Source organism: Taudactylus pleione, unplaced genomic scaffold, assembly GCF_031769625.1.
Source record: "Taudactylus pleione unplaced genomic scaffold, aTauple2 ptg000573l, whole genome shotgun sequence".
NCBI lineage: Eukaryota > Metazoa > Chordata > Amphibia > Anura > Myobatrachidae > Taudactylus > Taudactylus pleione.
In genome coordinates, this window is record NW_028284975.1 from 4,952,660 (window position 1) to 4,978,850 (window position 26,191).

Sequence of the window (26,191 nt, forward strand, 5' to 3'; positions counted from 1 at the left end):
TAACAAAAATTGTCTTAGTAGATTACTTACTGCTTCAAACACATTTTGACACTAGGATGTCAAGTGTTATTTTAATTAACTGTTCCTCTCATCCTTGGCAACTTCAATATCCCACTTGATAAAGTCACAGATGCCGCTGCTTCTGAACTTCTCTCTACATCTACCTTCTTTAACCTCACCCAAGGGATTCCTCAACGCACCCCTCCCCCGCCAAGTTTACTCTCTCCAAGATTAACTTTGATGCCCTTGACCCTGTCCTTTCTCCTCCTATCTGGACACTCTCCTCTCTCCCATGTACCCCTCTCCTGCCTGATACAAGCTGTCTCACTTTACAATTACAATACTGCTTTTGACTCTTCTGCATCACCTGTCACCCTCTGACGATCTAAAATCAAACCTTTACTTTCTAAACTCACTCACTACCTCCTGGAATGCACCCGGACAGCCAAACGATGGTGGAGAAAGTGAAACACTCACCTGACTAAATTAACACTTTCAATCACCCTTTCCTCCTTCACACCCTGTATTCCATTGGACTTCATGTTCTCACAAGGTTCTCCTCCTACCTCTCCAACCTATCCTTCTCAGTCTCTACCTCTAATTCTACCTCCTCCCCATTTCTTCACCTGTAGGTGTCCCCAAGGGTCCTCCTTTGTTAATCTCATCAGTTTCTTCTGCCTTCAATACCATCTTTACACTAAGGAAACTCAAATCTATCTCTCCTGCCCTGTCCTCTCTCTCTATCCTTGCTAAACCCGACCACTTTGGGCGCGATCAGCACGAAAATCTGGAACAATTGCATAGCGGCCCACGAACTCCTGTCACTTTAGACGGGAGATGCGGGCCGCGAAAACAATTGAATTCCGCTCATTGTATGTGGTTTTACTACAATGTTTGTATTTATGCTTTGTACTCCTGTAATGGTTTACTGTTGTGCCTTCTATTTATGCTATTTACTGTATTTATCGTCATGTCTACCTCATATATGGTGCCATGTACATATTGTGGCACCTAAGAAATAAATAATAAAAATAATAGTATGTTACATTTTTGTGCCTGTTTTGCAAACTACCTGGAATATGATGTTACTGTAATTTGGGGACTGCAATTTAAGGACAACATACTTTGCAACTGAATATTTAAACCACAGACTTCCATACATGTTTTACCTATGGGTAAGTGGAACAACAATTTCTGAGCTTTGGTTAGCAACAACTGTGTTTGGGTTTCTGAAACACCACTGAATAATTATGGTGATCATAGAGGATGTATCAAAGGAAAATCAATTTGTTGGTGACCTATCATGGTTGTACTTATAGCACTTTAGTTGACATTTAGACAGTGTCACAATAGTGAAGACCTTCTGGCTATTTTGCACTGGCCAACCAGCTTACAGTACTGCATGCTAAGGGTTAATCGGCAAAGTTAATGCTTACAGGGCTACTTTGCATCTAATGCTAGCCTTTAGTATAGTGGACATACGAGCACAGTTCACCCAAATATATATTCAGTAATTTTTATTAAGTTAGGTTTATTAATACAAGTGGTGAAATGGAGTTGTTAAAAGAGGAGAAGGTAATATTTGGGAAGAAGTGTAAAGCTGGGTACACATTAGACGATGTGTACCCATCAGATCTATTGTGCGCAGTGTACCCGGCAGAGGGGTAGCTAGCAGCGACAGAACGACAGCGGGGTGTAGCGGGGGCCATGCTGCATTTGGCAGCATGACATCACTAGCTACATCCTCAGATCTTTCTGCATGTACAAAAGATCTGAGGACGCGACGGACAGCGCTCATCGGCATTGTGCATGCACAGTAGACGATATAAACGATTTGTCGTTCCGATGCATTGGAATCAGCCAATTCGCTAAAAATATCGTCTAGTGCAGGCCTGGCCAACCTGTGGCTCTCCAGCTGCTGTGAAACTACCAGTCCCAGCTATTAGAGAATGCTAAAATTGTGGCAGGGCATGCTGGGATGTGTAGTTTCGCAACAGCTGGAGAGCCACAGGTTGGCCAGGCCTGGTCTAGTGTGTAGGGGCCTTAAGTAACAATAATGCAATCGCAGCACTATTAAGCAGGGGTTAACTAATTTATACTAATGCTTTGCAACAATAACACACAATTCATATATGTATAGCACAGTATCAGTCTACATTATAAAAAAAATTGTAGAAAATAGTCTTTTGTAGAGGTACACAATAATCTTGTTTATTTAAACATATAAAACATAACTTTTGTTCCTATTAATAACCACTGAATACAAGTGGAAATATATAAAATACAGCGAAATAAAACAATATAGTAAAATTGGAAATAATTAAAACAAAGGCTGTGCAAAGTCGCAAATCCCTGTTCAGTGTGGACCTATTCTTTAATATTACAGGTATTATATCAATAAATCAATTTCTTATTGTGTTGTGAATTCAAGGTTTAACTAAAGGCCCCCATACATCAGCAATTGATTGCAGCAATCGTGCAATTTGCAATCGATTGTGTATAAAAATCTTTCCCTTTTTCAATCGATTGTGGCAATTCTGCAATCTGCAATCGATTGAAAAAGGGAAAGATTTTTATACACAATCGATTGCAAATTGCATGATTGCTGCAATCAATTGCTGATGTATGGGGGGGGCCTTTAGACTATTAAGGCTTAAAACAATGTGCCCTAATTTATGCATCAATAGGGCACATATTGGTTTATATGGACTTTTAAAAGCCTTAATTGCTTCTCGTTATTATTGTTCATTTACCCAATTGAATGGAATACATTGATGTAGAATACTTATTGGCTTTCAAAAAAGCTATAGTTGTGGAAATGTATTTGCTTTTCACTAAGCTGTGTGTATCTCAGATGTTATAATGTGTCTTTCAGATATTATGTAACACTGTATCACTCAGAAGGGAGAGGGAGACTTAAATAACCGATTTCTAATTTCAACACTACAATTAACACATCTCCTAAACGTAGTGCTATTGTTGTGTCATCACCATAAACAGAGCAGTAGGTCAATTACTCCCTTATTCTAGGGTGTTTGTATTGCTTAATATGGTGCTTCACATGTATCACAGGTTCATTGTCCTGGGCATAACATCTTATATACGAGTATTTGACATTAGTACATCACACATGACACAAAAGTTGGAGACTTTTATTTAGTTCTACTTTCCATATTCACACTGTGCATCTCCTAATACTTTGGACATTTATATTTCCTTGGACATAGTGACTCAGTAGCATTTGAACATATGTACTAATGTTTATAATTAGAATTACAACACAGTATTTTCTATTATTTACGACGTGAGTATAGTACAGTTTTCTAGCGCACTCTGGGCCTGATTCAGACCCGCTCGCTAGGCTGCGTTCGCACGTAGCCTGCCGATGTTTGCAATCTGTGCATGCGTACAAGATGCAGTGCATGTGCGCGAACTAGTCCATGCGATCGGGAAGAGTTTGCACCCTTGTTCACAGATGCTCCGCAAGCATGAGTGACAGGACATACCATTTGTGGGTGGTGACAGGGGGTGGTCGATGGTAAAGGGGTTGTGGTAGTGCAAACACAGGCGTGTCTGTTCGTCTGAACGCCGTTTCAGGGGCATACATAATTAAGACGCATCATCAGCATACACGTCACATGGCTGAATTACACTCGCAGTGCTTGCGGTAGAGTATGGTCAACCACAAGTGCTACGTATGGGTCAGATGTTACCGATTATTTAATACACTTCCTGGAGATGACGTATGTTACTAAGGGAAAGTGGGCATCTTGTGTCAGGCTGGTGGGCGTCTAAATACATACCGCGATCGCATGGCAAAACATAGTGGGCGAGCTAATGTTTTGCTAGCGATCGTGGAATTTGCATATTTTGGCTGCTGACGGCTGCATGCGAACACATCTAGCGAGTGGGTCTGAATCTGTCCTGTATAGTCATATATAATATTTCAATTAGCCATAGGCTTGGAGGCTAAAGCATGCTGGTTAGTAGATATAGCCAGAGATGAGGGGAGGACGTCAGTATTGCCAACAGTCAGAACTCAATTAACATTGGTACATTGTATCCATATTCAGTACTGTAGTAGCACATTTACACACTGCTGTAGAGTGGAAAAACCTCCCTAATCCACTTTGCTATAAATAACATTAAATCAGTCGTGTATACATGAATAAAATGTGGCTGCCCATGCATATATTTGTTCACTGCTGCAGAGTGGAATCAAAACCTCCCTGTTACACTCTGTTATATATAACAGTAAATCAGCCATGGGTGCGTGACTGAGATGTGCCTGTTAGTGCACATATGCAAGCCAATAGGATTAACCTGTTAGTATTGCCGGTCTAATACTATACAGCAGGTACACGCTATACTTGATCTAACCTTGTACGCTAAGCCCACTTTCTGCCCTACACTAACCATAGGTGTCACATGCATTCACAGGTTTGAACGACAAGCGCAGGTTACGCTGGCGTGCGTTTCGCTGTTACTTTGTCAGAAGGCTGAACCAAATGCCGGGACTCATCCGCATTATGGGGTCTATTCATATATGAACTGGCTACTGAAAAATATCACTATACATCGCATCACATTGACGTGATATATAGTGAAGTTTTGTAGCCATTCATGTAGACTTACCTGTTTGGCGTCTGCGTGCGGTAACTGGCCCCTCTGCCATCCCTGGAAGCAGTCAGAAGACAGACATATCAGGAGCCCGATATGTCAGCTTCCCACTGCGCATGGGCCGGCGTCTGAGAGCAGCAGGTCATGTCAGACCTGCTGCAATGGACGCCGGGCTAAAGGGGACGGAGCCTGCACCGGGTGCCAGGCAGACAGCAGGGAAGTATTCAGCTTTCCTGCCTGTTTCGCACTGAAGTTCAGGTTACATTATCCTGAGATGGCATCATCTGCACACTGTCTATAAATTGCACTCACCATACAGATGTGTCCACATATATCTATCCTCCGTGAACTACAAGTCACGTTACACATAACACGTGAAAGAGCTGTGTGACTCGGTAGCACTGAGCGAAATTTTACGTTAGTGTCAGTGGCTGTGGCACTGTAACGTAGTGTTTTGCATGCAGTTACACCCGCAGTCACACACAGAACACAGGCATGCCGCATATCATTTTAATCAGCAGAAGCTGCTTGTGATATCTATTGTTCTATTAGTCTATTGTGCTATGCGAATAAGATGCATCTGAAGGTAAAATGTCACACGAAAAGATGCTTTGCACTACCGAGTCACTCCACGGCATGACGCGACTAGGAGGGCTGTTAACTCACAAGGAGGCTAGGTGTATGTGGACATGTCTGTACAAAAGTATGGTGATGCAATTCATCCATGAAATAGGGATGCTGCTAGAGAAATCAGGAACCTCTACACGGAAACCCGTTCTGTGAATAGCACTAAGAGGAGAAAAACCCTGTTAACTGCAAAACAGGGCTTTTCTCTGCTCTATGAATAGACCCCTAAATGCCCACAACATCATATAGTACTGCAATTGTTATTTCATATTAGACTAATCTATACACTGCTATGGCCACTCACATGCTATTATTTAGCAATCGGTATCTACATGCTGTGATACAATGTGTTACTTTCCTATTGTGCAGTCTATTTAGCAACCAAAAATTACTTATTATTTAAGTGTCCCAGCTATGCAGGAACGGGTTAATGGAGAAGATTATCTTCGCAATTATCTTCTCCATTAATGCCCGACTCCTACAACATTGCACTGTAGAGAGCAAGTCATTGTTCTCTACATCGTTTAATGTTTTCTGCTATTCAGATATTTGGAAACGTTAAAAAAAATCCTTACAGGCTTACCTTATATAACGCAATCTGAGAATACCGTTATATAGGGAAAATCCTTGTCTCAGCCAAAAATTGCAGGGTTGCAGATGTTTATTGTCCAATCAGTCCCTGCAGCTGGCTGAAGCTCCTCCCACTCTCCACCCCACAATCAGAGAACACACTACTATTGTCCCCGGGAGTGTACTTACACAGATATATATGAAACATTCACCCAAATAGAGAAGGCAGACTGGCAACAGTTGGAACGGACCGTTGAATCAAGTGATTTGGATTGGGTGAGTGTCTCTAAAGCTGGGTACACATTTAACGATGTGTACCCAGCCGACCTAGCGTGCAACGGGACCGGGCGAGGGTCCCAGCATACACACTTGCCGATGTCAGGAGCAGCATCAGGGGCCATGCTGCATTCGGCTGCATCAGCTGTCGCCCCTTCGGACCTGCATGCAGGCCCGACGAGCAATGTCGCTGACGATGCACGGGAGTGCACATTGTCAGTGACATTGAGGGTGCACACTAGACGATGTTGCCAACATGTCGCCCGTTCTGGCCAGATCGGACAGCATATCGTCTAGTGTGTACCGGCCATATGGATTATTGAACCCTGCAACATGCTGTATTGCAAATGATTGAGTTTTACCTAATATATAATATATTGTGTATATATATAAATATATGCTGTGCAAAGATGGGGCATGCGCAGAGCAAGAAAAGACTGCCTGCTTGGACATCGCAGGCACAGCATGTTAACACAATCACTGTCCCTGTGAAGATTTTAGCTAAATAGCGAGGTTAATGATTGAGAAAACAAAATAACATTGCGTTGATGTTGTCCGAAAATATTCGGGCCAATACCGACACTGATGCTGAATAGAGCCATAAAACCCTTTATAAGGTTTTCTAAAATTGCCTTATTTACTTGTCACATGTAATTAACAGGAATGGATTAATCCAGTGCAACTATCTAATATACATATCATTATATATTCCCTCCATTCTTATATAATATATTAATAATCTACGTCTAATGTGCAGATAAATAGCTCATACCTCCCCACGTTCTGGGGTGGACAAATCTGAAATGGCATACTAGGGTACCTACCCGACTCCTGAGACACAAAGACCCTCACCTGGTGACAGTTAAAATCTGTAGACATATTACTTTGGACAGACACTTCAAATTAAACACTACAGACAATGTACCTTCAATAGGGGCGAGGTACGATGCCAAGGAAGCTAAACCTGCATTTCAGTTATGTCCAGCACCCTGCTATCACCACATTTTTCTCTTCTTAAATCCAGCCAGCTTCAGTCATATCATACTTTGTATTTAAATTAGTGATGTGCAGGCTCGGATAGGTTCGAATCTGCACGCCGAGTTCGCATTTTTCCCTCCAAAAATCGGGTCTCAGAAAGAGGCAAAACATCATCTTTCATGGACAAACATCATGATTCCTGGACAAAAGACCATGAAAGATAACGTTTTGCCTCTTTCTGAGACCGGATTTTTGGAGGGAAAAATCCGAACTCGGCGTGCAGATTCTAACCTATCAGAGCCTGCAAATCCCTAATTTAAAGAGCAAATACTATATATGGTTTTATATTCTACACCTACTATAAGGACACCATTTAGGCATATGCTTTGTACTGCTTTGTCTTCAGGTTGGCACAAATCTGTGCCAACCTGAAGAGAAGTTTTTTCAATAAAGAGGATAAGCACAGAGTGATGAGGTGGTGCTCCTTCTCCTTCTCGGCTATGTGGCCACAACATTGCAAATGCTGCTTTGTACAGAACAAGAAGTTTAATGACATTCACAGGCGGGCAATTTCCACTTACAGAACATGAGCCTGGCCACGGATGCCTGCTTGCTACATTATAGCAGTACGAGAATTAGCCTTTGTATAGTAAAAATCCATGCAGCTGCATGTGGAGGCAACATTATAATAATCATTAGCATCGGGACTACCAAGAGCCTCATGCTGGGTGCAAAAGATCTGATTGAAACAGACGTCCTATCTCTGTCTGCACACTGCGAAAGAGCAGGGAAGTTGGCCGACACGACCATGACACTCTGATGAGATGGAAGAGTTCTGTGCGATCACATGGCCGCCGCCCAGTAACGCCTAGTTCATGAATAGTGCGGGACATGGACGGACATATCAATCCATACGCACTAGTTATCTCCATCCATAAGCAGATATCTGATAGGGTGCATGCGCAGTAATCTGAAATCCATATGAGATCCGTGAGCATTGCGACTTGCATGTGACACAGAATCAGCTCCATAGAATATAATGTGCATTTTAGATCTTTTAGGCTATTTAAATTTTTATGTAAGTTGATAAAATTCTGAATACATTTCCACTCCATGTCATGGGTCACATGTTTCCGTCTGTAATCTATGAAGATGTTGTTTTCTTCAGAATATTTGGCCAATCATTGTGTTATTTTAAACTTTTTAAAATATGTTCTCCTATATTTGTTTTTTTTTACATTCTATATATCTCCTATCTTTCCTCAGAAGCTCCAAATGCATCTAATCTAAAAATAGTGCGAATGGACAGAACCTCTGGCTGCGTTACTGGAGGTGAAGAGATTTATCTACTGTGTGATAAAGTACAAAAGGGTATGTGCATGTTTGTTACTTCCAATGGGCATATACCCCACAGCTAATGCACTAGTGTTAACTATTATTATTTATTTACAAAGTTGATGATTTCAACATTTACTCCGATATGACACAGCAGGAATGAGAATTATGCTCACAGCTGCTCAAAGAATGTATGGGTCTATATGTACTAAGCCTTGGAGAGCGATAAACTGGATAGAGATACAGTACCAACCATCAGCTCCTAACTGTCACTGTCACTTGTACAGGCTATGTTTGAAAAATGACAGTTAGCAGCTGATTGGTTGGTACTGTGGGCCTGACTCAGCATTGGGAATAGAGGGCCTGATTCAGAGCCGCTCGTAAGTGGGCGCTCGTTCGTTCCGAGCGATGTTCGCACAACTGCACATGCGTACGGCTCGTAATACGCATGCGCCAACCAGTCAGTACGGTCGAAATTCATGTGCTCGCAAAATAGCGGATGCCTGATAATTTGAGTGACAGAATGAGGCGTTTGTGGGTGGTAACAGAGGAAGGTGCTTGAAAACGGGGAGTGGAGATCCGAACGCAGGCGTGCCAAAAGGTCAAAACGGGCGTTTTAAGGGTGTGCATAATTAACAAAGCAGCGTCCTCGACCACGTCACTAGGTTGTCTTTTAGCCTGAACTGCTCGCAGAGCGGCCAGGGGGCGTTTTTATCAAAATAGCGGCCGCAGGTTTTGTTCGCTCGTTCAGACTTAGAGGCGTCAACAGACCGCAAAGAGCGAGCGCTCAATTTAAATAGCCGGCCCCTTTTCCTGAACGACCGTTCGCAAATAGCGTCCGGCTCTGAATCAGGCCCAGAGTGAGAAACAGCAGGTAACTGATCATCTTGGTGAAACATGCTGCACTGCAGGTGGGGCAGATGTTAAATGTGAAGAGAGATTTACATTTGGGAGGGAGGTGTCCAAACTGACATCTAAATTGTAGAGTAATAATAAAGCTGTGCAGTATTTGTGAGCTACATGCAACAGCAGCCAGTATGTACCCTACATGTAAAAAACAATGTTTGTCCTGGTTCACAGTTACTTACTCTATCTCCATCCAGTTTATTTCTCTCCAAGGCTTAGTACATAGACCTCTTCGAGCCTAAAGACAGAACACCACACTGGACACCTAATAGTAAAGTTGCCAACATGACTATGGGCCTGATTCACTACGGATTGCAACTGTGATCGCAGCTGCAATTATGCATGCAGTCTCACTGCTATGATATGCTAATCCAGTGGTTCTCAAACTTTTTTGAATCACAGCGCCCTAGAGTATCAGAATTGTTCTCACGGGCACCCCTAAGCCAAAAGTTTGTTTTTGAGAAATTCAGAAAAAAATGTAGCAAAGTAGTAACGTGAAGTAAATTGTGCTGACCTGTCATCCTTAGGGTCAGTTATGTGGTGGGGGACAGGTTTGCGCTTCTGTTTGTCAATATATTTACATTACATTGACCATAAATAATTTGATTTGGTGCTGGACCACCAACCTAAGTCAACCTTGCAAGTGTCCCAAGGCACCCCAGGGTGACACGGCGCACAGTTTGGGGACCACTGTGCTAATCCATTTCGATCGCTATGCCGTCGCAGCACTACATAAGGACACCTACCTTATCTTACACACACCCGTAATGTTTAGCAAGACTGCAAAACCATCCGTAACATCGAGTACCATCGGAGCCTCATGCACACTTGCACAAGCTCTGACCTTACTCAGAAATTGCTAACCTTCTGGTACGCAGTGAGTGCTCAAGCTGCGTATGGCATCGCAGTGGATCATTTATGCACGCCCTTCCAGCAGCGTTCAAACGCACTAGCACGGCTGTGTTTTGCCTCCCCCCATCACCTCCCACAAATGCCGCTTCCTGACAATGACTCTGCAGTTGTGATCCTTGCTGAATCAGGCCCTATGCATACAGTCTGACAGCTGTCATCTGGTGACTGGATTTTGGGCCTGCCTGTAAATGATTACATTTATATCCATGTAATAATTCTTTGTTTTTACTGCACACCCTTGGGAATGCTAGGTCAGTGTACTGATAGGATATATGCATGGCCAACATTTGGTAAAGCAGCTGTGCATTTACTTCCTCATGGCAGTCTTTATAGAGCCAATCATACTGCAATTTGGGAACTTTCCCTTTGGGTGTAGCAAAAGTTAGCTTTCATCTTATCCCAGAGTGATATTAAATGAAGTGTTGTTTGCAGTTTGGTGGAGTATGAAACAAGGAAGATAGGATAAGCACACATCAAACTTTACCCTTTTACTTCCAAGATAGGCCAATATGAGATGTGTTTATCGGCTCTGTGTAATTCAGACGTGTTTTTAATGATAGCTTTCTAGTACATTGGTAGCTCCAATTATGCCAACACATAGAAATGTAACCTTCGTGTTCATTCCTTATTGTTTGTCAAGCAAAATTTAGGAAAAAATTGATTTTTCAAAGGGAAGTGCTCTATATGTAGGCTTGCCATATCATCCTTTTAATTCAGTACACATATGAATTACACAGGTTCTGTGGCTGGCTGACTGCAAGTCTCCATTTCACCTGGTTTTGATCAGCCACTGATCCTGTATAACTCACATGTTTCCAAAATTAAAGGGATTATATGGCAAGCCTATATTTGGGAAAGTACGAAGTAACATGGGGGAGATGTATCAAAGCTTGGAGAGAGATCAAGTGGAAATAAAGTACCAAACAATCAGTTTTTGTCATTTTACAGGCTGTGGGCCTGATTCAGAGATGGACGCAGTGCACAACGAAACTAATGCAGCAGGAGGCATCTGAGGAGAAAATACGTTTCCTGACAGCATTACAAATCCGAGCGCTGCATTCAAAGACGCGGCGTCAGATCACCATCGCAAACATTGGTTGCGATGGTTGCATCATCGGCCATTAAGGAAATCTTTCAACACAGATCCTGGTCTCGGCACTCCTAGAAAAAGGGGGAGGTGTATCCCCGTTTCCAGGAACGCAGGCTGGCGCCACCGCCTACCGGCCCCCAACTGGCTGTAGCCTGTCAATCAGGCTGTGCCTGGGAGACACTGAGAGCGATCTTGCAAAGGAAGATCTGCGCAAGCGCAGTCCTCCAACCATCTGAGATGTACGCTAACCATTGGGTTTACGTACATCCCTGAATGAGGCCCTGTGTTTACAAAATGACAGAAGCAGATTGGTTGGTAATTTATATTTTTCTCCACTATCTCTCCAATATTTGATAAATCTCCCCATAATGTTTACACTGCTCATTTTGCTCTTTGCCTTATTTTAAATAACCACGCTGAAACCTGGACGTTCATCACCTCATGACAAGGCACTGAAAATGGCACCCACTTCAGTTTGCAGACATTAACATGGCAAAGTATAAACGTGTGTACCGTCATGCCCATTTTGGCTCAATGAAATAAAAGATATACACTATATAGCATATTGAAACACACATGTATCCTCCTCCGGACACAGTGCATATGCTTATGTAATTATGTCTACAGTACACTGTGCCTGATTCAAAGACTTCCGCAGATTGAGCAGTTTTTAGCCATAGCACATGCGTAAAAGCTATACTCCGCACACACAGTGATTGGATTGCAATTACGCTCACAGAGAGGATTCACTCGCAAAGTGAGTGACATGTAGTCAGTGTTTGGGGGAGGTAATGGAGGGAGACTGTGCAAACGCAGATGTGTCTAAATGTTTACACCCTGTTTCTTGGGCGTGCATAAATAAGCCATTGCGATCTCCATCGCAGCATGAGAACTCTAAGCGTGTTTGAGACAGGTCAGGCTTCACTCAGAAGTTGCGTGGCTGCCTGTTCTGCGATGTAAACATACCAGAATCATTTTCCTAATAAGCCAGTTTTCTTTTAATTGGTCTGTAAATGAAATATGCCTAATAATTCAGTTTGTTTATTGCAGACGATATTCAAATACGTTTCTATGAGGAGGATGAGAACGGACATATCTGGGAAGGATTTGGTGACTTCTCACCTACGGATGTTCACAGACAGGTGTGTATTGTACTTACGGTTACTGTCACTGGCAGGCTCCAGGAGGGAGATCAGACCATTGCTGAGAAATGTGCATAGTATATACTGAGCTTTAGATCAGAACAGCTTATACCTGTGTGTTGCATGAAAATGTGGCACCTTAAATGGAGTTATTTAGTGTTCCTATATATATATATATATATATATATATATATACAGTATATACTAGCTGAAGTACCCGGCGTTGCCAGGGTTTAAATGTTCAATTTATTAAGTTTTATTATGTGATGTCCTCCAAATCCATCCAGTGGAAGGCCCAGAACAGGCTCCCTGGGTCAAAGTTCTGCCCAGCGTCCCTGGGTCAAAGTTCTGCCCAGCGTACACCAATGGGAGGTCCAACCAGGACCTTAAACCCCCTAAAACATGTCCAGGATTCAACTGGACAACCTCGCGTTGGTTTCATCCCAATTAGTGCAGGGGTGTCTGAATGCATAACCAAACAAACAGACCAATTCATTTTATATATAATCTATACATGTACAATTGTTTGACAAATGTCAGGGCTGCTTAGTTAGTTGAGAATGAAGTACAGCATGTGTAGATGATATACATCGAGTAGACCTAACAATACAAGTACTTTAAGAAATGTGGGAAACCAGACAAGGGCTCTTGCGTTATTTAAGCAAATGTATATAATCCTTTGACCTCTGAAAATCATCTATTTTTATTATGTTTTGTTCATCTCTTTAGTTTGCTATCGTGTTTAAAACCCCTAAGTACAGGGATGTCAATATTATAAAGCCTGCATCAGTGTTTGTGCAACTCCGGAGGAAATCAGATTATGAAACTAGTGAACCCAAACCATTTCTTTACTATCCAGAAATAAAAGGTAAGAAAAAGAATTCCTGATGTTATCAGATCATGGGGTATATTTACTAAAGTGTGGGTTTACAAGAGTGGAGGTTTTGTACATAGCAACCAATAATACTTTGCCTGTCATGTATCTGATACATTCTAGGAAATGATAGCTAGAATTTGATTGGCTACTACAGACCATACCTCCACTTTTATAATCCTGCACTTTAGTAATTTATCCCTATGTTTTATACATAGAATAACTTTTCTATCAGTACAACTTACCTAGACTGGCCTGGTGTTAGGTAGTGAGTTTATCCTGACTATTGCCTTTTGTCTTAATTTTAACTCACCAGATGCAGCTAATGGAAAGTACCAAATTGATGTTCAATTGTTACTTTGGTGTCTACACATCAAAACTTTCAAACTTTGATATATTAAACCACGTTACCAAGTACGTCATAGTGCAAAATTACCTTTCCTGGTGCCGGATTTTTTCATTGCTGCCTGTCAGGGGCGTATTTATAATGGGTGCAGGGTGGGCCCACACCGCACACCATATTATACTTACCTCTCCGGAGTTCCACTTCGGCGCCGGTGTCAGCGCTGTAAAAATGCCTGAAAAATGTTCGCAGCGGGCATTTTCCCGTTGTTTTGCGCATGGGCAGTACAGGGAAAATGTCCGCCGCTGCCATTTTCTCGGTGACCTGCGCATGCACTATAGACTCTGGGCACACTCTAGTGCCCAGAGTCTATCAGTGTGGCGCTGGCCGAGCTGCGCTCAGTGCGCTGCCGGCCACTGGACTGAGAGGAGAGGGCTCGTGATGGAGGCTGACCCCTTGAAACGCACCCCTGCTGCCTGTACCCAAAACACAGTCACAAAAAGGGACTAATGTAGAATTGCATGCAAATTGGCTGCAATTGCACTCACAGTGAGTACAAGGAAATAAATTCTGATATTCACCTGTATGCAGAGTTGCACGCCTTATTCAGCAAGGATCGCAGTCGCAAAAACACACGCAATCGGTCTAATAATTTGCATTGCGTATGCATTGCAGTGCACGTGCGCAAACTAGTAATTGCTTTGGGAACTGCGTTTGCAGAGGCTACGCAGACTCAGAGCAGAGTGATTGACAGGAAGTGCCGTTTGTGGGTGGTGGTCGGGCGAACACAGGCGTGCCAGTGTGATGCAACGCCGTTGCAGGGGCGTGCCTAAGTTATCCACTGCAATACCCTATGCAGCCTGAGGCCTTGTAGCGTGTGCTGAAGATAGCAATTCCTGAGTGAGGTCTGACCTGCCTTACCTGTGCGTGTGGGTCCGATGTTACCGATTATTTAGATATGTTTCCCAACTATACGGATATGTGTAAGGGGAAGTGGGCGTCCTTATGTTAGGCTGTGATCGCAATGCGATTGTACACATTTGCATTTCACCGCTGATATTAGCAACTGCGGTGTGCGTTCTAGCAAAATAGCAATCCTTGCTGAATCAGGCACTATGTTAGCTGAACTGCACCTGTCCATACGCTTGTGGTAGTAGCCATTATCACTATCAGTGCACAATTGCTCCAACCTTTTACATGGTTCTTTCTGAAATCAGATGGATGCCTGCATATGTATAGCTCAGCATAGCCCACAATCCCACCTACATGCCCATGGCGCACACTCAGAACACTTATCCTACATGCAAATGCACAGTTGTCACTCAGTTACACCTATTAAGATCTGTCCACAACGCTGCATCACCCCCAAGGTCTTCATGTGTTCATATGTAATAAAGTGATATTTTTATAGAATTCTGTAATTTATCCATCACTGAATTTAGCTCAAAAGTAAAATTAGTGTTGCCCATAGCACATTGTGGGGGAGCTGTATCAACCCTTGGAGAGATAAAAATGCAGAAAAATAAAGTACCAACCAATCAGCTGCTAACTGCCATCTTACAGGATGTGTTTGAAAAGTGACACTTTGATTGGGTGGTACTTTATTTCTCTCCACTTTATATCTCTAAGGTTTTGATACATCTCCTCCAGTGTGAGAAATGCGAATATTCTCTGTGAAGCACTTCAGAATATATATGTGCTATATAAATAATTGTTAATATATAATAATAAAAAACATTTTTTGTATCATAATGTTACTGGGGCCCCTTAGTGGATCTAATAGTGTTTTAGATTTACAAAGCCTGGTCCCAAAAAGTGGTAGAATGTGTGGAAGTCAGCCTGTAGGTAAATATGTGCATCTGCATTGTATGACAACAGAAGTAGAAGTTTTGAAATACAGTATTTACAAATGCTATGTATGTATTGCATGTATTTATAACCTAAAATATATTTTATTATGCTGTTTAGGTTTATATTTATTATCAGAATTTGAATTTTACATACAGTTTTAAGCTGTGATTAGTTCAATAGTATATAAAATTACCTCAGCATCTCACCTCTTCTAACATCACAGCATTGAGAACTTTCACTATTGGTAATACAGCAGTTTGATTTCTCCTTCACTAGACAAGGAAGAAGTTCAACGGAAGCGCCTGAAACTCATGCCTAATTTCTCTGATGGCTTTGGTGGAAGTGGGGCAGGATCTGGAGGCGGTGGGGGAGGAGGCGGTGTATTTGGAAGTGGTGCCGGAGGTTCGGCAGCTGGAGCAGGTACAATATCTAGTAACATTAGCACTTCATTTTCTTCTCTCCTAAATGTTTGAAGTAGTGTTTATGTAAAAATATGAATATATCACACACACACCATGCTTTCTTCCCCACTTGTAATTTATCTGCATTGGTTATGGGGTATATTTACTGAGGAGAAAAACAGAATGCACATATTTCCCAACTTGGGGAATTAAGACAAACGTGTCTGCACCACTGTTTCGGACACACAATTCCTCCCATCCTTTTCCCCTTCCCTTTCCCCTTCCATGCAATCATGTGGTAAAGCTGGACCAGGCAAAATGCCGTCCTCTTCTTAGTCTGCTCGGACGAGTCAGTTTAGCTGACACACAACACCTGTCTCCAGCATTACAGATCTCGCCAGACCGGAGGTATCTTATTTATTTTTCTGCGTTCTCTCATGTGAACTGAGCCGATGTTTCTTCCTGCAATGCCAGCCTGTGTAACAGGAAGCACACGACTCTATGTAAGACAGCAGAAGCGCTCTCTATTTCTCCCCCAGGCCAGAGTACTCACCACTCTCTCATTCCTTGTTCAATGCCTGCAGACAAAGTAACAGCAGAAGTGGTGGGATACATCTGCATTCTGGGTCTATTACTAGCTCTTCTTTATCTCTCCAGACATCTGCATATATGTCTTTTTCGGAAAGGGTATGAAGTCTTGGCGGCTGAATAACCGCCGGTTCATATCCCGATGCCGGCAGCACAAAGGGAGAAGATCCTGACAGGGCAGGTAAGTTCCGTAACCCTACCCCTCTCCCCCCCCCCCCCCTAACGCTCCCTTTGTGGTGCCTAACCCTAACCTCCCACCTGGGGTGCCTAAATGATGGTGTAAATGTCACTTAAAGAACCCTTACCGCACCCTAGACCTAAACCTACCCAACCGTAACCTCCCTCCAGAAGTTCCTAACCCTCCCCCCTAGGGGTGCCTAACCCTAACCCCCTCCCCCCCCGACAAACCTAACCCTAACCCCGCTACTCTCCCCAAACCTAAGCCTCCCCCCCCGCGGCTAACGCTAAGGGCTCCCCGGACTTACCTCCAGGCTGACGTCCTTCGGCGATCCGGCGTCGGTATTAAGATAGACGTCGGTATTTCGAATGCCTGTCTTAAGTCCCTTGTCGGGATTTGGATAACTACATCCCGTCTTTTTCATGTGTATGCACAATGCTTTGAGATTATGATAAACATAATTTGCTATATGAACCACTATATCCACTGCTGACAGAGAAACAGAACAAGATGCTTAACGTATTCTACATGTATGCAGGTGGTCTGACAATTTCATTAAGGCTTACCAGATTTTGAAACATTGTTGTCAGAATCACTGGGATTATTTATTGATACATGCATGAGATGCACTGTGAATGTAACTTGTTATTGTTGGCTATATCTTATGTTCTGTTTTTTATGTATGGAATAGCAATTCACTCAACAGAATCAGTTCTGATGAAATTTATGATTAATGGGCCTGATTCAGAGTTGGAAATAGAGTGAGAAATAGCAAGCAACTGTGCAACTGGATAAACCATGTTGCAATGCCAGGGGTGCAAATACTTACTTTTTTTTTTGCATGTGGGGTAAATACTGGCTCCTTTTGCATGTAGCCCACAAATACTGCACAGCTTTATTTTTACACTGCAATTTAGATGTCAGTTTTGACACACCCCTCCCAAATCTAAATCTCTCTGCACATGCAGCATGGTTTTACCAGGATGCTCAGTTACTTGCTTTATCTTACTCTATTCTTAACTCTGAATCAGGCCCAATATCACTATATGTGTCTAGCTTCTTCTGAAAAATTAGTATATTGGTATTGGACACTTTGATAAAGGTTTCAATGGTTGGATAACCCTAAATCTTTTGATCTCATATTTATGCGACAGTTTGTGTGTTGCAGCTTAAATAAATTATTTCTATAAGGTATTTCGATTTTTCCCCCAGCTTACCTGCAGTTATGTATCATTAAAGCTGCATACACACGTAAAGATTTTCTGTCCAACCATCCAACTAGTTGATTGGTTGGAATGAAAATCTGGTAAGGTATGAAAGCAAATGACAATCAGCAATTTGCTCCCAAACGCCGGAAAATGGACAAAAACTGTTGTTTCAACAAATCATTTAGATCAAACATTTAACAAACTTGTCTGACGATTTTCATCTGTTTTCTGGCATTTAGGAGCAAATTGCTGATCTTCATTTACTCCCATACGTTACCAGATTTTCATTCCAACCAATCAACTAGTTGGATGGTTGGACAGAAAATCTTTACGTGTCTATGCAGATTAAGTGATTAATAAGTTTATGAATAGTGATTTTTTTTTTTTCTTCTAATCTATAGAGTATAGAATAGCCTTTCCTATGAAGGGTTTCATTAAAAGTTAAGTTTCAAACTGTATCATTTCATAATTTTTTTTCATCAAATAATAGTGCCCCCCAAAAAATTTGTTTTTGTCTTTTTTTTGTCCATGTGCAAATTGTATATATTTCTGTATTACAAATTCCTTGGGAGCACCACCAACATAGTGCCCCGTCTAGTATTTATCCATAGACAGACCTTAACATTGTTTTTTTGTAATTTTCTTATAGTATATATCATACTGATGCAGACTCAAAACCTATGCTACCACATCCCATTCCGTGTCCTAATATAATAATTTTATTTCCACTCCTATTTTCTTTTCTTTTTTTTGCATTAACACCTTCACATAAATTACAATTAATTGATTCTCTTATATAACCTCTGTTAATATGATAATTAACTGTTTCCTTATTACAGTGAAACAGATTCTCTTATATTACAAAAAATATCCATAAATTATATATTTTTTAATAAATAATAAAAAATTTATTAACTTCAAAATATTAGAGTATTTAACAATTATACCCCCAAAATGTGATTACTTGAAATTTTCAATATAAAAAAATTGTGAATTGAATTCTTCAGGAGACCCTCAAATGAATATAGGGCTACGTACTGCTGTCTAGTACCTACCGTACCAGGATCAAGCTGTCAGCTGTAGTGGAGTGAAAGATTAAAGTGCCGAAGGGGGACTAAAATACCTGAAAGCTAAGGGCCCGGCCATGGGTTAATATGGCCCTGCAGTGCAGTCTTAGTAGATATTAGTTTCTAAGCTGTACTAGATAGATAATAGCAAGACTCTTATCTGTTGCTATTGGCAATACCTCAACCTTTTGTTATTAGAAGTTTTGATAAATCTACCCCTAAATAACTTAAAGAATATAGTTATATGTGCACATATTGTACATTATACAGATATGTGAAAGTGCTTGCAATGATAAGGAGGTGAAGGGGAAAACAAAAGTGTCCTGTCTTGTGTGGGGGTGAGGTTTGTAAAAGCTTAAAACTGCACTAGGACCGGTCCATCCATTATTATGTTAGTGAGTAGGACTGAATGTGTCAGGGTGAGTGTCATATGTGAGGAGGGGAATGGAGATGAGCAGGAAGCTACTGACTGACAGTTAAGCTGGGTACACACTGAACAGATATATAATCTGTGTTCTGTGTGTTGGAGAGTGGCAGGTCTCACTGGCTGGGGGCATGTCTTGCCCCTCTCCCTGCGGCTGCCGCTGCAAGTGAACAGGCGGTAGGCTGACCACCCGTACACAGAGCACGATGCCCCAAAATATCTGCGAAATATATTGGGCATCGGCTGTGCAGCACAGCCGGTGCGATATGTCTGTGAACGACGTCGTTCACAGACATATCGTTGGTACTCACTGGCCGATGGGCATCCGATATATTGGCCGATATATCTGCCAGTGTGTATCCAGCATTAGACAGTGTTAATGATGGAGTCCCCAGTAGCACACTGTAGAGATATAAGACAAAGGGTATACTAAGTTTTGCTCATGAGAATGTGCCGCTGGAAGGGTCAGACTGCGCAAAATATCAAATCTAAATCTGTGAAATTTGAATGAGAGGAAGTGAGTATTGATAATTGTACGGATGAGTAGTTGCGGTTACCTAACTGTTATATCCACAAACACTATAGTATTTCTACCTCCTGCATGCTGTAGCTTGTGCTGCTTAACTGAAGAATGTACAATAAAAAACCTTTTAGCAGTGACTCGCACTTTCCTCTACGTGAAAATATTTTATATTTGGCTAGAACTTGGAAGCCTAAGTTTGTCTCTACAAGCTGTGACCTGCAGGCGTGTGATGACGGAATTTAATTCAGAAGTGAATTCATACGGTGTAAATGTCATTTAAAGAACCACAAAACCTAAATACAGCCTTCCTTTTTATTGAAGGTTTTTCATAATTTTTATAAATATATATATCTTAAAAAAGACAATATAAATGGTCAAAGTTAGGTAGTAAGAGGGAAGGACAAGATGAAGAGGACGGCTTATATTATGTCTAAATTGAAATACAGTACTGTAGTATACAAGTAAGTATTATGCATATATGACAACCGCTAATAAACCTCAATACTGAGCCATTCTATCTTAAATATTAAATTTGCATCATTTATTTCTGCCCACTACACTAGGGTAGTGATTGGTGTATGTGAAGGGCGCTTGCTCTTACGGGAGTTAAGGAGAATTCCTAGGAATTTGGGAGGTTCCCGGACATTCTGGGAGAATAGGCAAGCGTGCTTCCAGCAGTCTAATGGAGTTTACAGTTTATGCAGCCAATTGACTTTAAATAAAGTCTTTATGTAAATAACTTTGATGAATACTACATTTAATAGTTTCAGACTAGACTAACAAAGCAATATTCTCCTTTATCACTGTAATGTCATGACAAAATAACTGTATGAATAAAGGGAGTTATACAAAGAACCACTCTAGGGGGTAAATGTAATAGGCTGCGGCTTGAGACATTGGCAAGTCCCGTGCAAGACTGCCCAATATTTGAATAGATAAAATCAAGCTGGTTTTGCCTACAAAAAGACTGCTGCTTTGTACATTCTCGCACACACTCGCCGATGTCTCAACGCAGCCTCCCCTCAGCCTTACATTCACGCCCAGGTTTACTCTTCATGGGCCCCACTTACTACTGTTTATTCCAGCTTGTTTAGGAGAATGTACAGAACTATTTTAACCATCCCACTCTATTATTTGCAGGTTATGGCTATTCTACATTCAACTATACAAATAGTTACGTAGGACTGAATTTTCATGGTGGCACAATGAATTCCAACACAGGTATGACATGCACTAAATGTATCAGGAATAGTCTAGATTAGTATATATGTTAGCCAGATTTAGAGAAAAACATGTTTCTGTTTATTGAGGGAAACTCTGTTCCCGTGGTAGTAGCAAGCTTGTTTTATTTAATCATGAATTACACATGACTACATATGAAAAGCCTGTAGCAATGTCAGGAGCTTTGCAGAACTGAAGGTGTATAAGAGCAATTGTTATATAGGGAAAACTATTTTCTATGGCACCTGACTTATATGTGAAAAAGAATAGACAATATGCTGTATGCACCTGATTTATGAGATAATATATAATATACAGTCAGGTGCATAAATATTGGGACATTGACAGAATTTTCATATTTTGGCCTCTATTCACCACCACAATGGCTTCGAAATTAAACAAACAAGATGTGCTTTAACTGCAGACTTTCAGATTTAATTTGAGGGTAATTACATCCAAATCAGGTGAACGGTGTAGGAATTACAACGGTTTCTATATGTGCCTCCCACTTTTTAAGGGGCCAAAAGTAATGGGACTATCAACTCAAAAGCTATTTCATGGACAGGTGTGGGCTATTCCCTCATTATTTCATTATCAATTAAGCAGGTAAAAGGTCTGGAGTTGATTCTAGGTGTGACATTTGCATTTGGAATCAGTTGCTGTTGACTCTCAATATGAGATCTAAAGAGCTGTCACCATCAGTGAAGCAAGCCATCATTAGGCTGAAAAATCAAAACAAACCCATCAGAGAGATAGCAAAAACATTAGGTGTGGCCAAATCAACTGTTTGGAACATTCTTAAAAAAAAAGAACGCATCGGAGAGCTCAGCAACACCAAAAGACCCCGAAGACCACGGAAAACAACTGTGGTAGATGATAGAAGAATTATTTCCCTGGTGAAGAAAAACCCCTTCACAACAGTTGGCCAAATCAAGAACACTCTCCAGGAGGTAGGTGTATATGTGTCAAAATCAACAATCAAGAGAAGACTTCACAAGAGTGAATATACAGGGTTCACCACAAGATGTAAACCATTGGTGAGCCTCAAAAACAGGAAGACCAGATTAGAGTTTGCCAAACAACATTTAAAAAAGCCTTTACAGTTCTGGAACAACATTCTATGGACAGATGAGACAAAGATCAACTTGTACCAGAGTGATGGGAAGAGAAGAGTATGGAGAAGGAAAGGAACTGCTCATGATCCAATACATACCACCTCATCAGTGAAGCATGGTGGTGGTAGTGTCATGGCGTGGGCATGTATGGCTGCCAATGGAACTGGTTCCCTTGTATTTATTGATGATGTGACTGCTGACAAAAGAAGCAGAATGAATTCTGAAGTGTTTCGGGCAATATTATATGCTCATATTCAGTCAAATACTTCAGAACTCATTGGACGGCACTTCACAGTGCAGATGGACAATGACCCGAAGCATACTGCAATAGCAACCAAAGAGTTTTTTAAGGCTAAAAGTGGAATGTTATGCAATGCCCAAGTCAATCCCCTGACCTGAATCCGATTGAGAATGCATTTCACTTGATGAAGACAAAACTGAAGGGAAAATGCCCCAAGAACAAGCAGAAACTGAAGACATTTGCAGTAGAGGCCTGGCAGAGCATCACCAGGGATGAAACCCAGCGTCTGGTGATGTTTATGCGTTCCAGACTTCAGGCTGTAATTGCCTGCAAAGGATTTGCAACAAAGTATTAAAAAGTGAAAGTTAGATTTAGGATTGTTTAGTTTGTCCCATTACTTTTGGCCCCTTAAAAAGTGGGAGGCACATATAGAAACCGTTGTAATTCCTACACCGTTCACCTGATTTGGATGTAATTACCCTCAAATTAAGTCTGAAAGTCTGCAGTTAAAGCACATCTTGTTTGTTTCATTTCGAAGCCATTGTGGAGGTGAATAGAGGCCAAAATATGAAAATTCTGTCAATGTCCCAATATTTATGCACCTGACTGTATGTTGTATAAAACATTCCATATATGTTAGTGAGTGTGACAGGATGAATGTTCACTAATATACTATATAAGTTTATTAATAATAATAATAATAATAATAATAATGTATTATTCTATATTTATACAGTGCTAACATACTGTACAGTGCTTAATAGAAAACTTTTAATCGTTCACATTAGTCCCTGCCCCAGTGGATGTTACAGTTTAAATCCTGTACACAAAACACACACACCAGGGTTGATTTCAGCTAAAGCCTTTAAACTACAAGTATATGTTTGGATTATGGGAGGATACCAGAACCCTTTGCTCGCAAGCCATCTGTAGTTTGCGGCCGCAAGCACAGTGGCTTGCTTTACAGGCAGTAGCACGGCGTGTCTCTCCTTACAGCAGTGGGCTGAGGGCGCGCAAGCCACGCATAGGGCATGTGTTATACGTGGTGAGGCAGCAGTGCATGATGGATACTTGTTTGGAGGGAGTGTGGGACCTGGCCATCCACTGTCCTGCCTGCACAGTCCATCAAGCAGTGCCCTGCTCCCCACTGACAGCTCTCAGGCATCAGAGGTAGAGTCGGGCACTTTGAAAGGGGGCGTGGGGTCCACTTTCCCACCTGCACAAACCATCCAGCAGCCCCCTGCTCCCTGCTTACAGCTCTCCACATTATATTTTTGAAAAATAAAATCTGGCTAATAACCACATTTCTCATAGAAAAACAACAATGCATTTATTAATACAGTGATATTTATCATTGTACTAATAAATGTATTGTTGTTTTTCTATGGAAAATTTGGTTATTAGCCAGATTTTAGTTTTCAAAAATAAAATGTGGCTCTTCAAGACGTCTCATTTTTCTCAAGTAGCTCCCACCCCAATTAAGGTTGGCGAGCACTGTTCTAGACTATGATTTGTGGAGCCTAAATGGCTATTACACACAGTAACCCAGTGACTGACATACAGTACACACAGCATACCAGTGACTGACATACAGTACACACAGCATCCCAGTGATTAGTGACTGCCATGTAGTACATACAGCCAGAGGCGCAGAGAGGGGGGAGAGCGGGTACTAATTATCCGGGCCGAGCTTGCTGGAGGGGCCAGGCGGGAGCCCTGGTTCAGCGCTGCCCCCTCCTACCTCACAGCATTCCAGTACATGCTGCTTTGTGTTAGGTTGCAGTGGGAGACTGCTCGCGGCTGCTGAGCAGCAGTCTCCTATCTATGCCTGTGGGGCTTTGTGCCGGGCTGAGGGGCTCACAGCGCCCCCCTCCCCGGCGATACGCGCCACTGCAAATATGTGTTGTTGTTTTTTAATCCTAAAGGGCATGGCCAAGCCTCCCGCAATTAGGTCACACCCTCCTTCCACCCGGGCTCGCCACGGCTGTCAGTGCCCTTGCACACAGCATCTCAGTGACCGCCATACAGTACATTGACTCAAATTATTATAATCTATGTGTTACATAATATGTAATATTTATCATATTATATATATGTAATATTTAAACTCTTGATTCAACCCCCTACATGCCATCAGCCTATGCCACATGCACCTTAAATGGCCTACATATACCCCCTCATATAATCAGACCACCCCACATGCCCCTTTAATTCCCCCCGGACCTCTCCACATGCCATTAGACTATACCACATGCCCTTTTAGTGTCCTCATATAGTCAGACCACCCAATTAAATGCCCCTCAGACAAAGTAACTGGGGAATCCAGTGTAGTAGGATCAGCACCATTACTGTGGGTCCCGGCGCCCGGTGCAGGCCACATCCTCTCCATGTGACTACATGCAGAGGGTGGCGGAGCCAAAATCACTGGGAATGTTAGCAATGGCCAGAGCATTCTCAAGATAGTGTGCGTGTCTAAAACATCCAAAGGACGTTTCGGTGCTGCCCACAAGGCTCTGTGTGTTGGCACTGCTCGTACATCCCTAGTTATGGTTCTGAGTAGGACTAATGAGTGCAGCAAATTAATGATTAATTGGATACCTGCAGACTGGAACAGGTAGGGTGCGCTGTTCAGTCTCTGGTCTAAATAAATTACTGCTTGGTGATCTGGTTGGAGAGTAGCTCTGGGAGCAACCGGTTCATTTTATTCTCACTTTGGCCCTCATTCAGAGGCGGTCGCATGAAGCGATCGCTCTCTCTGAATGAGGGCGGCCGCTTTATTTTTGAAGTGCGGCCTCCTGGTCGTTAGTTAAGCTGTGGGTTACCACCCACAGCTTAACGACCGACCAGGTTGATGGTCATCGGTGATCATCATCGCGACCAACCGGGCTTGCGACGAGACCCTAAGGTTGGGTTTCGGCAACCGCAAGCCCCAGGGAGCTTTCTGCTCTGATGGAGCAGGAAGCTCCCCACTGACATCACTGATGATGTCAGTGCGGCCGCCCACAAAACGGTAGTGGAAACCACCCCCCCGGCCCGCCATACAAAACGGGCAAGCTGTCGATCTACATCAACAGCCGCCCCTTTTGTAGCGAGCTACGGAGCGAGCGAGTTTCTCTCTCGCTCCGGGGCTTGCACAGGCACAGTACGGCCGCTGCGCGTGCGCAGGGCTACCCATCGACCCGGTTGCGAGCACATCGGTGCTTGCGACCGGGTCTGAATGAGACCCTTTGTCTTTATTTGAGTCTTCCAAGTTGCTATATACAGATGTTAACACATTTTGTGCCCTGCTTGTCCCACTGTACATACATTTTCATAGTAGCAAAATGTAACCACTTCCTGCCTATGTGGTTTGGACACATTTAGCACCAGTAATGAAATTTACACTACGTGATAAACAAAGATGGAAATATGACTGCTGTTTAACCTATATATGTCCAAGTGACACATTAAGCATGTTTAGAACCTGATTCATTACTGATGGGAGCATACTCCTCCTCCTCCCGGTTATGACGTGTCTGGGGTGGATGGTGGATAAGGTGGGGTTGGGTCGTAACCTTATCTATGATGAAAGCTTCATCTGAAATATATATTTGGTTTGATTACCCCAGTCTTTTGCATATATTAAACTTAGGGGCATATTCAATTCCAGGCGAAAAATCCCGTACTTTTCATATGCAGGACTTTTCGCCTACATCGCTGGT

At 42.2% G+C, this 26,191-nt stretch overlaps 1 protein-coding gene across 1 annotated transcript in view; it reads left to right on the top strand.

Moving 5' to 3' along the window:
- NFKB1 (nuclear factor kappa B subunit 1) overlaps positions 1-26,191 on the top strand; it is a 162,212-nt gene that overhangs the window by 93,554 nt on the left and 42,467 nt on the right. The window contains exons 9-13 of the mRNA XM_088453232.1: positions 8,338-8,442; positions 12,365-12,456; positions 13,186-13,324; positions 15,801-15,944; positions 21,054-21,134. Coding sequence (XP_088309358.1) covers positions 8,338-8,442; positions 12,365-12,456; positions 13,186-13,324; positions 15,801-15,944; positions 21,054-21,134 — 561 coding nt within the window. The remainder of the gene's footprint in view (positions 1-8,337; positions 8,443-12,364; positions 12,457-13,185; positions 13,325-15,800; positions 15,945-21,053; positions 21,135-26,191) is intronic.